This window comes from Anabas testudineus, chromosome 4 (genome assembly GCF_900324465.2).
Source record: "Anabas testudineus chromosome 4, fAnaTes1.2, whole genome shotgun sequence".
Taxonomy (NCBI): domain Eukaryota; kingdom Metazoa; phylum Chordata; class Actinopteri; order Anabantiformes; family Anabantidae; genus Anabas; species Anabas testudineus.
The window spans coordinates 24,813,760-24,826,416 of NC_046613.1; the positions used below are offsets into that span (position 1 = coordinate 24,813,760).

At 36.2% G+C, this 12,657-nt stretch overlaps 1 protein-coding gene across 1 annotated transcript; it reads right to left on the minus strand.

The window, feature by feature from the left end:
- Positions 1-1,884: 1,884 nt before the first annotated feature.
- On the minus strand, positions 1,885-12,378 carry trmt1l (tRNA methyltransferase 1-like). The gene is made up of 16 exons (XM_026346463.1): positions 12,304-12,378; positions 7,928-8,035; positions 7,674-7,736; positions 7,275-7,388; positions 6,993-7,057; positions 6,335-6,491; positions 6,072-6,192; positions 5,899-5,978; positions 5,231-5,483; positions 4,938-5,150; positions 4,656-4,846; positions 4,050-4,116; positions 3,667-3,830; positions 3,523-3,588; positions 2,622-2,748; positions 1,885-2,365 (listed from the first exon to the last, which is right to left on the minus strand). The coding sequence occupies exons 1-16, from the start codon at positions 12,362-12,364 to the stop codon at positions 2,179-2,181; spliced, it is 2,037 nt and encodes a 678-aa protein (XP_026202248.1). The 5' UTR covers positions 12,365-12,378; the 3' UTR covers positions 1,885-2,178.
- Between the last annotated feature and the right edge of the window lie 279 nt (positions 12,379-12,657).

Below are 12,657 nucleotides of genomic sequence, written 5' to 3' on the forward strand. Positions count from 1 at the left end.
GAACCCGCCCCCTCCTCTCCGCCCACTCTGAACCGTGTCGGTGACGCTCAGACAGGAAAAACAACACCTCACTGATCCTGATCCCTGAAGGCGCCTGATGATCACAGGTGGTAGAGTCAAAGTGCAGGTACTTAAAAAGTGCCCCCCCACCCCCGCCCCCCCATAAATCAGGTGTCTGCAGAATCCAACATGCTCAGTTTAATTCATGAACAGATTCCAGCGCCTCATTTAGATGATTCAGAAATCATCTCTCAGATGTTTCACCTGTTTGATTCATGAGTCAGTCTCCATCCCCTCAGGTACCCAGGAAGTACCTTCTCACTGTGGTCAGTGCAGAGTTCCAGCTTCTCCTTGACAGGAGCTGCAGGAGCAGGATCAGTGTTGTGGCTTGATGTCATTCATATATCGTCTGTTACCTGGTGAATAAAGGTGATGCTGATTCTGAACAAGATGTTTTCAAAATAAACTTTATCCACGAACTCAGAACATGTTCATACAACAGCAGAGTGAAAAAAGCTCATTCATTTGAAAAACATACAATTTAGTCGATTTGTCCAAAAGTTTCTGATGATCATTAAAAACCAAACACTTCATCTTCATCATCTGAAATAAACGAGCTACAGTTTCAAATTAGAAGCAGTGTCAGAGAAAACAGGACGAACCAACACGACATCCCGAGTTCACATGAGATTCATTATTAGTTGTTCAGTTCAGCAGACGTACACAAACTGCAGGTCAGTGGTTCGACTCTTCATCAACACACAATAACTTGTGTGTTGATGAAGAGTGACTGTATCTGAGCCCAGGCGGCGGCTGCACAGCTGTGAAAACGGTGTCAAACACAAACGTGTGGCCATGCTGCTGTGCTGCGGTGGGAAAATCTGTTTAGATGATGGCACAGAGGCAGATCAGAACTTGTTTCTGCTGACCTCCAGTGGTTTCACTTCTCACCTTCGTTCTGAACAAGTACAACCTCAGTTCACGTTTTTAAAGTCTTCACCATCAATTCCATTTTTTTACTTAAAACAAAGCACACGGCGTGACTGACTCTCTCTGTGGTACCATGTCTTCTGAATAAAGCCAAACACACAAAGAAACTCCCAAAGCTTCTGTCTTAGCAGTCGGGTCTTGTTTTTGGAACTCGTACCAACCTTGTGAAGTGATCAGGGATCATAAGGAGCCGACCAGAAGTCAATGCACACCAGTTCCAGTGGAGCACTGGTCTGACTCTAAGTCCTTAAGTCACACATCTTTTTCTATATCACACTAAAAGAAACGCTGCTGAGCTACGATGTTCTCACCTCCAGGAGAGAGTTAACTTGGTGAAGAGGGTGCACCTAATTTATATGGGGTACCATAGAAGAGGAACTGCACGAGGAGGAGCTTTGAAACTATTTGGGTTTAGAAACAGACTTCGTGTTATTATAACAAAAAGTAATAAATGACCTGGTTACATTGACTCGACCAACAGCTCCTCAACTGGTGTGTTGATCAGGAGATTTAGGACTTTTCAGGTGAAATGTCTAATTTGTCGAGCTTGTGGGGAGATCGAGTCTCAGGTGGTACAGATAAAACCATTCAGTAGAAGTACAGAGGCCAAAGGTTCCAGGTCAAGTGGTGTTTTTTTAATTTGCCATGCAGGGAGGTTCTAATAAGGAAGAGAAGCAGCACAGGTTCCAGCGTCTTGGGGATTCGATCCATAGTAGAAAAATTCAGTTTCAGTTCAAACCCCTCATCAACACAGTCACACTGATCCACCGTTTTACTTTGTGACGTCACTTTCGGTTTCTGATCTCATTGAACAACACACTAAAAAAAATTCAGCTAAACTTTAAACTGGTTTGTTCCTCGTGGATGAATCAGCAACATTCAGGTTTCTGCAGAAAGATTTTATTGTAGTTTAATAAGATGAAAGAAACAAGAACAGACAAGCAGCTACTTTTAGGATGTGGATTTTCACGAGAAATCTAAAACAAATATAGAAACTGGGTACATTTCTCACATCTGTGCTGCAGGACTTCAGTTTCAATAAGAATCCACATCTACAAGACACTTTGTTCGAGTAAAACACAAATGTAAAGCAGTTTTGAGACATCAGTGCAAATCAAACCGCGAGCAGGGTGACTTTGGAAGAGTGTGTTTCCTCTCACGGTTCTGGAGTGTGACCGTTTGATTTTCTCACACAGTCTTCTCTGTACTGACGCTCGTCTGAGTGGCAGTGGCGGTGTACGTGGGGACGCTGTACTTAGTGAGGACAGATTTAAACTGCACCAGCGTCGCGTCTGTTCGAATTCCCGTTGGATCAAAGTGAGTTCGACTCACCCTGAAGCCGGCCTCCGTCAGGTACTGCAGAAACTTGTTCAACCTGCACAGAGAGAGAACAAAACATCATCAAATGGTCCTGATCTGTATTCAGAGTTTTCAGTATTTCTTGGATTTGCTGCAGGAAACTTTTCCAGCTGACTGCAGCTTTTTGTCTCGTCCACTTTCCAGGGAAGAAGCCAAAGATAGTTTCTGTACAGCTCAATGAATTCTGGGAATTTACCAGTTCACTGAACCAGTTTTGACACACTTGAGTGTCTGCTACATAACCAGATAAATAGAGATCAGCAGTCACTCACTTGGGCATGTTCATGCCTCGAATGCTGTGGCGGTGGATGCTGTAGTAGAAAGGTGGATGTTCCAGAGACGCATCAGACTTCAGCTTCTTCACCACATTCCCAGATTCCTCTCCGGTCTTCCTCTTCCCTGCAGAAAAACAAAAAATAGAATCCAAGCTCAAACAGATTAATGCCGGACCCACTGTCTTCTGGTCAAACCCACAAAACTTTATTTACATTCTTGTGGAGATCCTAAAGTTTAAATGTACACTACATGTAGACAGAATCAAGTGTTGGAACAAGCAGACATGGATTTAGAGTTTGTAGAACAGTGTTTCTGAGAGTAAAACTAAGTTTAAGAAGTTATTCAAATGAAGGTTTTTTCCTGCAGGAGCTCAGTTAAGGTACAACATAGTGGGACCACTCTGTCCTCTAGAGGACAAACTGAGAACTACAGCGAGTGTAGATCTACACTGCAGATCAAAATTAAAAAACAAACTCCAATTCCCTAAATATCAGTGTTAGTGTTCAGTCAGATCAGCTGCATAGCATGTCAGCTGCCATCGGTGTGTGTGAAGACATTATGAAAACAATCAAGTCATAAATTATTAATTTTAATATTATTATAACATCATTTTGATCTCCAGTGTATATCATCTCATCCAAAAGCTGTTCAAGTGCCAATCTGAAACTTTTTCAAAGCTAAATTATATGAAAGGTGAAAAGATACTGATTCTATAAACTGATGTATAACCAGTATTAAACCATTAAGGAATCACACCTGCAGCACATTTTCTAATATTTCAAAGGTGGAGAAAGGCTCTTAGTGACAATGTTGATGTGTGGATGGAAATGTAAGTCACCATCTAACATCAACATCAACATCATTGCCCTGAATAAAGAACACTGCTGTGTGACTCACCAGACTGATCAGCCGGACCGGACTCCTCTCCACTCTGTAGGGTCTTAATGACGACTCCACACTCCACTGCAGAGGACACACAAACGTCTGTAAACACACACTTCGTCTCAGAGACGTCAGAGAGGTGAGATGTCAGAGTTTTACCCTGGTTGATGAGAGCAGACGGCCCGTGGACTAAAGACTTGAGAGTGGTGCATTCGGACTCGCAGATAAGAGTTTTGACGAGCGGCTGGATGTCGTCCATACTGTGCTGCACCGCTGCTGAGAGCATCCTCCTCAGGAAGCCGGTGTTAAACAGAGAACCGGACCTGGACACACACACAGGATCTTTACTAACATGTGGTGGAGTTCCTTCAGGTGCCACTGGAATCAAGATGATAACTGCATCGACTTCCCCCGTTATTGTGGACGGGGAGACAGATTATTACAGCCAAAGACAAGTTAACGTCATGCTGGATGTGCATAAATAAATAAATAATCATGATGTATGCGCGCGAGGCTGTTGATGCTGATACGGAGACGTTTACCATAACGGTCCCAGATGAACTGCGGTCTTTCCAGGCAAAGTTCCATGACAGTTACAGGGCAGCGTGTCTGAGAGAAACACACGTTAGGACACAGTATATGTCTGTAGTTCGTCTCCTTTGCTTCTCCAGCACCAAATAACATCAACTTCAAATACAGTAAAGCATGTGAACCACTGATCCTAGCTACAGCTGACCAAAGGGGCCAGCACAGTCATCAACAGAATCTTTACAGCTTGTAAAAACATTGACACTAGTGTAAGTCATGGTTAATGATCAGAACATCTGTGACCATCAGTATCAGAGCTGATACGTCAACTCACACCTGCACACAATGAATCCGTTTTAGGTGTAGTAAAGTTTGATTACAGGGCTTAAATTAACAGGAGCTAAATGATAGAGAATGAAGCTAAGGTGTGACGTCACGGTTAAAGTCACAGTATGTATAAAATAACATTAAAGAGGTTCAACCAGTGAGGACACAATAAAAAAAACAATTAGTCCTTCAGCTTCGGAGCGACGTGTACTTGCTGAATCCTTCTTTGGCCATTAAAAAATAAATGATGTGATGCCATCACTTTGGTTTTGCTCCTCTCTAGCTGAACTCACCATCCACCATGTTTCCTAGTTTGAGGAAGACTCTCTCTTCACACCACTGACAGTGGACCAGTTTTCGTAACTTCTTGGCCGACTCGTCCGCCTGTGTGGGACCTCTGAGGACTCTCACCACCACCAGAACGAAATGCTCCAACGCCACTGCCAGCAGCACCTCGATGCCTTTGTTACAGCGAGCTGCCGCTCTGGACAGTTTACAAAGATACAGGCAGGTGTCAGCTCTCATGGCGATGGTCCAAATCACAGGAGACACAAACATAACAGGTGAAGCTCTACCTGGCCACGGTGGCGATGACCATGCGTGCAGCCAGCTCCTTGTAGTACTCTGTGCGTACGATGTGGCAACCGTAGTGACGCAGGGTGACGTTGGGAGACTTGGCGTACAGGGAACCGGTGTCAGTGGACGTCACAGAGATGATGCCCAGGTTACGGACATTTCTGAAGGCGGCGTCCAGGTAGTTCACTGCCGTTCCGAATGGATCCAAGTGGCTGAAAGATTAGAGACGAAGTGACAGTTGAAATAATCAAGATGTTTGTTTTTATGTTACAGACAAATCAGCTGCACTAACATGTAATCAAACGGCCGCAGGTGCATCATAACGTTGGCGTCCATCTTGGCAACCTCCACCGTAGCGATGGGAACTCCCTCTGCGTCACTGCTGGGCCCATCTGACCCTCGGGGCCCTCGTGAGTTTCCCTCCACCCTGATGTGGTTCAGCTCGCAGTTCTCTTTGATCATTTTGACGCACGTGTCACTGATGTCCGTGATGGTCACTTTGACTGCGTTACGAAGATGCTTCGCCCACTGGAGGCCCATAATCCCTGACAGGCAGAAAAGGAACACACAGCAGACACAAAATGAAGGATTAGTGTAGGAGTGCAGAACCTCAGGAACAGTAAATGTTCATTTCAATTCAGATTCAAACATTCAACTATTTCTGCATGACTGGTAGTTCTTCTTATTTGTGCAGAGTGGATTCATTAATTTTAAAGGACATGCTATTCTGAGCTTCAGCTGGCTAGTTTTAAGTCATAGAAGTTGATTTTTAGTTTAATTAATTATTAGAAATTATCTGACGGGGATGATAACGTTATAAAATCTAGTGAAAGTTTGTCTCCCAGTAAAATTACTTTTTTACATTCCTTCTTTTAAAATTAGGAACATTTTTTAATTTTCTTACAAATAAGCTGCAAGAACTTGGTTAAAATTATTCATTAGTCATTAGTTAATTCCAACCTGTGGCTCCAAAAGCATCCAGACACTCAAGTGGGCTTCTCTCTTCAGCCAGAACAGCCAGCGAACAGAACACCAGCTGCCTGAAACACAAGCACATTACGCATGAACACGTTTGAAGCAAAGTCTGGAAACACTCTTTTATTTTTGTAGGAACTCGTGCTGCGGATGCTGACCTGTTGGTCTTCATCTTGCGGTTGAAGTAGGTGTCACTCTTTTGCGGAGTGGTGTGGTTCGGGAGCAGCTGGACATTTGTTCCCAGTTCTTTCATGATTTCATACGCCTGACCCGACGGAGCTGCAGACACGTTCAATCACACACAAAGAACATTAGAGTCCCGTTACTTTTTGCATCCTCATGTTTTTTTGGAACAACTTCTTTAATGGAACGTTTTCACTGAATGGATGTGTAAATGTTGTATGATGGACACATTATTTACCAGGCTCTTCAAACGGTACGTCTGAGCTGGCCGGGTAGCTGGCCTCAGTCTCTCCTTTGTTGACGTGCCGTTTCAGGTGGCTGATCATGTCGGTCTTTCGTGCGATGGTGACAGAACACACCACACAGTGGTAATGAGCCACGTGTCTTCCTGACACCTGGAAGAGGTTTGTGCAAAAAACTAAACATGAAATAAACTCAAACTATGTATCAGGTCACATACTGCAGCTTCCTAATGTCGCCGAAAAGGAACTGATGTGTTAACTTTGATGTGGTTCTAATGGAGACAGTGTTAAACTGGTTCTCTGTCTGAAGCCTGCTTTACACCTCCATGTAATTCCTGTTTTTATGTGACTATACGTCCTCTGTTTTTGCATTAGTGAGGAGAGCTACTGCATCCAGAGAAGCTGTGGGAATTTTAGTTTTTCATGTATTTCAGCTACAATTAAAAAGCGGATACTATAATTATTTGAACCTGAAGCAATAAATAGTTTGTGTCTTTACTTGATAAGAGACTTGAACAATGAAGTCATAATCACATGACACTAATTCTGCTCCCAACTTCTCTCCAGGTTCTATTTTAATTGTATAAATGTACGAGTGGTTGTTCTGTCTAAATGAGACAATATGGATTCCAAAACATTTTTGTGACGTCTCACCTGGTCTCCACTGAGGCTGGGCTTCAGGTTTCTGCAGGGCAGGTGGCAGATACACATCCTCTGACCTGTAAAATAGATTTTTATTTATTGATCGTCTTAGTGCTGCAGCTACAACGAACTGTTACCCAGTTTGTTGTTGACCTGTCTGATCTGCACGAAGCCCAAACTCTGGGAAGGACTGAACACTGACTTTAGGTCCGATCTTATCACCACATATTTGTGTTCTGCTCTCTTAAAACAAGCAACCTTTTGTCAAAGACATCACGTGTGACGATGTCCTACCTTCAAACTCCACGTAGACTTTCCAATGGAGGTTCTGAAGGTGTCGACGGAGTTTGTGGCTGTAACAGGCTTTAAACTTCTCCTCTGGACACAGAGGACACGACTTGCGTCCCGCTGACAAGTAAGAAAGCACAACATCAGTACAGCTGCAGCTAGGAGGTATAAATTCATGTGCTGATCACTCATGTGTTTTACATGTCAAAAGAAGGTGAAGATACAGTTTTCTAAAACCCAAAATCTTTATGTTTTACCAAAACTGCAAAATGCAAATAGAATTTATTTTTTATTAGTCCAGATTTTGGAATTTGTGCTCAAATTCACCTTCTACACCATTAAGTGCTTCTATCAAGATTAAAAATAGAAAGATGAAGATTTACTGAAGAACTGAACTGAACCTACCACCACTGAGGTCAACAAGCATCTCAAGGCCCTCCAGTTTAGTCTGGATGGAGACGTGTCTCTCTGTTAGCAGAAAAGGACAAAATTATATTATCTGAACCTCAGGGAGTAACTTCTGTGTCTGTAACACTTTATTCAACTATCCTCTCATTAATGCTTCTACCTTAGATAGAACTGAGTCAGTAAATACAGGCACGCAGCTGCAATGTGAACTGATTCCAACACAGATTCAGAAACAGCTTTCAGTAAATTACCAGTCGTTGTGGTGGAGGGTTTGGCATCATTATCTGCAGCAGCTTCAGTCTTCACCACCTGGTCTGCAGCTTGGTCACCAGTTGAAACAGCATCTCCACCAGCACCACCTTCAGAGGCAGAAGGAAAAGAAAGCACCGAGGCTTTTTAGAGGATTTTATTTCTCTTTCCCAAATCAGTTCCTGTCCTCACACTTTCAAATGTTGGAAAATGTACTGGGAAAAATCCAAATACACAACAATTGAAAAATATTATGGACGCTTCACTCTCTGTATCTAAGCTGAATAAAAAAGTAGGACACATAACTGGAACATAAAGGAAGATGGAGCTGTGAACACTGTCTAACATATCTGAAGTAACCTTCAGATAAATAAAACAACACTTATATATGACACAGCTGAAAACTTTGACATGTGAAAATTACGGCACAGAAGTTTTATATTTAAAAAATAAATTGAATATAAGGGTTGAAGTTGAACAAAAACAGCTCAGCTAGTGAAGTTGGAGCTGAGTTTAATTTACTGCCAGGTGATTAAAGCTAAATAACAGAGTACATCATCAGTAATTAAAATTGTAAAACAAATCTATTGGAGTAAAAGTAAAGGATTCTGCAGTACTAATAATAGAAAAATACTCACTTAATATCTCTGAACATAGTTTAAACTAGAGCAGGCGAGATTCTCCTTATCAATTACAAATATTTCTAAAATACTTAGTCACCTTCTATCTTATGCCTCCAGCCTTTTAAACCACAGCTCGACAGCTTTTCTTTTCATGTTGTGAAGGTAAAGCCTGAATATTCTGATTGTTCTTATTATTCTGATTGTACTTATTATTCTGATTGTTCTTTTTAATCTGATTGTTCTTATTATTCTGATTGTTCTTATTATTCTGATTGTTCTCATTAATCTGATTATTGTTATTAATCTGATTATTCTTATTATTCTTACTATTCTGATTGTTATTATTATTCTGATTGTTCTAATTAATCTGATTGTTCTCATTAATCTGATTATTCCTATTATTCTTATTATTCAGATTATTCAGATTGTTCACATTATTCTTATTAATCTGATTATTCCTATTATTCTGATTATTCTTATTATTCAGATTGTTCTCATTAATCTGATTATTCCTATTATTCTTATTATTCAGATTATTCAGATTGTTCACATTATTCTTATTAATCTGATTATTCCTATTATTCTGATTATTCTTATTATTCTTACTATTCTGATTGTTCTTATTATTCTGATTGTTCTCATTAATCTGATTGTTCTCATTAATCTGATTGTTCTCATTAATCTGATTATTCTGATTATTCTAATTATTCTGATTATTCTTATTGTTCTGATTATTCTTATTATTCTTGTTGTTCTAATTGTTCTCATTATTCTGATTATTCTTATTGTTCTTATTATTCAGATTATTCTGATTATTCTGATTATTCAGATTATTCAGATTATTCTTCTTATTCAGATTATTCTGATTGTTCTTATTATTCAGATTATTCAGATTATTCGGATTATTCAGATTATTCTTATTATTCAGATTATTCTTATTGTTCTGATTATTCAGATTATTCTTATTATTCTTATTATTCAGATTATTCTTATTATTCAGATTATTCTTATTGTTCTGATTATTCAGATGATTCTTATTATTCAGATTATTCTTATTATTCAGATGATTCTTATTATTCAGATTATTCTTATTATTCAGATTATTCTTATTATTCAGATTATTCTTATTATTCGGATTATTCTTATTATTCTTATTATTCAGATGATTCTTATTATTCAGATTATTCTTATTATTCTTATTATTCTTATTATTCAGATTATTCTTATTATTCAGATGATTCTTATTATTCAGATTATTCTTATTATTCAGATTATTCTTATTATTCAGATGATTCTTATTATTCAGATTATTCTTATTATTCAGATTATTCTTATTATTCGGATTATTCTTATTATTCTTATTATTCAGATGATTCTTATTATTCTTATTATTCAGATTATTCTTATTATTCAGATTATTCTTATTATTCTTATTATTCTTATTATTCAGATTATTCTTATTATTCAGATGATTCTTATTATTCAGATTATTCTTATTATTCAGATTATTCTTATTATTCAGATTATTCTTATTATTCGGATTATTCTTATTATTCAGATTATTCTTATTATTCAGATTATTCTTATTATTCAAATGATTCTTATTATTCAGATGATTCTTATTATTCAGATGATTCTTATTATTCAGATTATTCTTATTATTCAGATGATTCTTATTATTCAGATGATTCTTATTATTCTTATTATTCTTATTATTCAGATTATTCTTATTATTCAGATGATTCTTATTATTCAGATTATTCTTATTATTCAGATTATTCTTATTATTCGGATTATTCTTATTATTCTTATTATTCAGATGATTCTTATTATTCTTATTATTCAGATTATTCTTATTATTCAGATTATTCTTATTATTCTTATTATTCTTATTATTCAGATTATTCTTATTATTCAGATGATTCTTATTATTCAGATTATTCTTATTATTCAGATTATTCTTATTATTCAGATTATTCTTATTATTCGGATTATTCTTATTATTCTTATTATTCAGATGATTCTTATTATTCAGATTATTCTTATTATTCAAATGATTCTTATTATTCAGATTATTCTTATTATTCGGATTATTCTTATTATTCTTATTATTCGGATTATTCTTATTATTCTTATTATTCAGATGATTCTTATTATTCAGATTATTCTTATTATTCAGATTATTCTTATTATTCAGATTATTCTTATTATTCGGATTATTCTTATTATTCTTATTATTCAGATGATTCTTATTATTCAGATTATTCTTATTATTCAGATTATTCTTATTATTCGGATTATTCTTATTATTCTTATTATTCGGATTATTCTTATTATTCTTATTATTCAGATGATTCTTATTATTCAGATTATTCTTATTATTCAGATTATTCTTATTATTCAGATTATTCTTATTATTCGGATTATTCTTATTATTCTTATTATTCAGATTATTCTTATTATTCAGATGATTCTTATTATTCAGATTATTCTTATTATTCAAATGATTCTTATTATTCAGATTATTCTTATTATTCAGATTATTCTTATTATTCAGATGATTCTTATTATTCAGATTATTCTTATTATTCAGATTATTCTTATTATTCAGATTATTCTTATTATTCGGATTATTCTTATTATTCTTATTATTCAGATTATTCTTATTATTCAGATTATTCAGATTATTCTTATTATTCTTATTATTCAGATGATTCTTATTATTCAGATGATTCTTATTATTCAGATTATTCTTATTATTCAGATTATTCTTATTATTCGGATTATTCTTATTATTCTTATTATTCAGATTATTCTTATTATTCAGATTATTCTTATTATTCTTATTATTCAGATTATTCTTATTATTCGGATTATTCTTATTATTCTTATTATTCAGATTATTCTTATTATTCAGATTATTCTTATTATTCAGATTATTCAGATTATTCTTATTATTCAGATTATTCAGATTATTCTTATTATTCGGATTATTCTTATTATTCTTATTATTCAGATTATTCTTATTATTCAGATTATTCTTATTATTCAGATTATTCAGATTATTCTTATTATTCAGATTATTCTTATTATTCTTATTATTCTTATTATTCAGATGATTCTTATTATTCAGATTATTCTTATTATTCAGATTATTCTTATTATTCAGATTATTCTTATTATTCTTATTATTCAGATTATTCTTATTATTCTTATTATTCAGATTATTCTTATTATTCAGATTATTCTTATTATTCAGATTATTCTTATTATTCAGATTATTCAGATTATTCATATTATTCAGATTATTCTTATTATTCAGATTATTCTTATTATTCGGATTATTCTTATTATTCTTATTATTCAGATTATTCTGAGGTCAGGAAAAGGACCGTTGGAGGCTCTGCGGTCCCGTAGTGCAGCTCCGTGAGGAGACCGTGAAAATAGAAAGTACAGTCGAACCCAGAGCTAAGACTCAGTTAAATCCTCTGTGAACAGACTCACAGTGAAGTCAGACTGAGCTGATGTTAGAGCTTCATCCAACATCAGCTTTAGCGCTTTGCTCTTTGTTGTTGTTGACTATTTAGGTCCTATGGCGGAGCTCCGCGGTGAGGCCGTGTTTAGTTCAGCAGTTACAAACTCAAATTCTCCGTGAATTCAGCGCACAGCCCGAAAAACGACAAACCTGTGATTAACGCTGCGTTTTACGGTCCTGAAATGAGCGAACTAACGACAAACTGCTGCATTTTACTCACGTTTGATATCGACGTCCTCCTGGTGAAGCTCAGCAGCTTCCGCTTCTTTGAGCTCCGCCATGACTGACGAACGTACGCAGGAAACGTTTCGTTACGTAGTTTACGTCAGGTGCGTAGTTCGCTGGTGAATTGGACCCAAACCGAAAACACGTAAAACAAGTAAAAATATACATTTATAAAATATAAAGTATAATATATAAAGTATATAAAATATAAAGTATAATATATAAAGTATATAAAATATAAAGTGTAAATATAAATGAATATATAAAGTAGTAAATATAAAGTGTTAAATAAAGTATATAAATTTAAGTATATATTTATAAAGTATAAGATATAAAGTATATAAAATAT

Coding starts and splice junctions, on each gene's coding strand:
- trmt1l (XM_026346463.1), bottom strand. CDS start 12,364: ATGGCGGAGCTCAAAGAAGCGGAAGCTGCTGAGCTTCACCAGGAGGAC. Junction 7,058..7,274: donor AGTCTACGTGGAGTTTGAAG/GTAGGACATCGT, acceptor TCTATTTTACAG/GTCAGAGGATGTGTATCTGC. Junction 2,366..2,621: donor CGAGGCATGAACATGCCCAA/GTGAGTGACTGC, acceptor CTCTCTGTGCAG/GTTGAACAAGTTTCTGCAGT.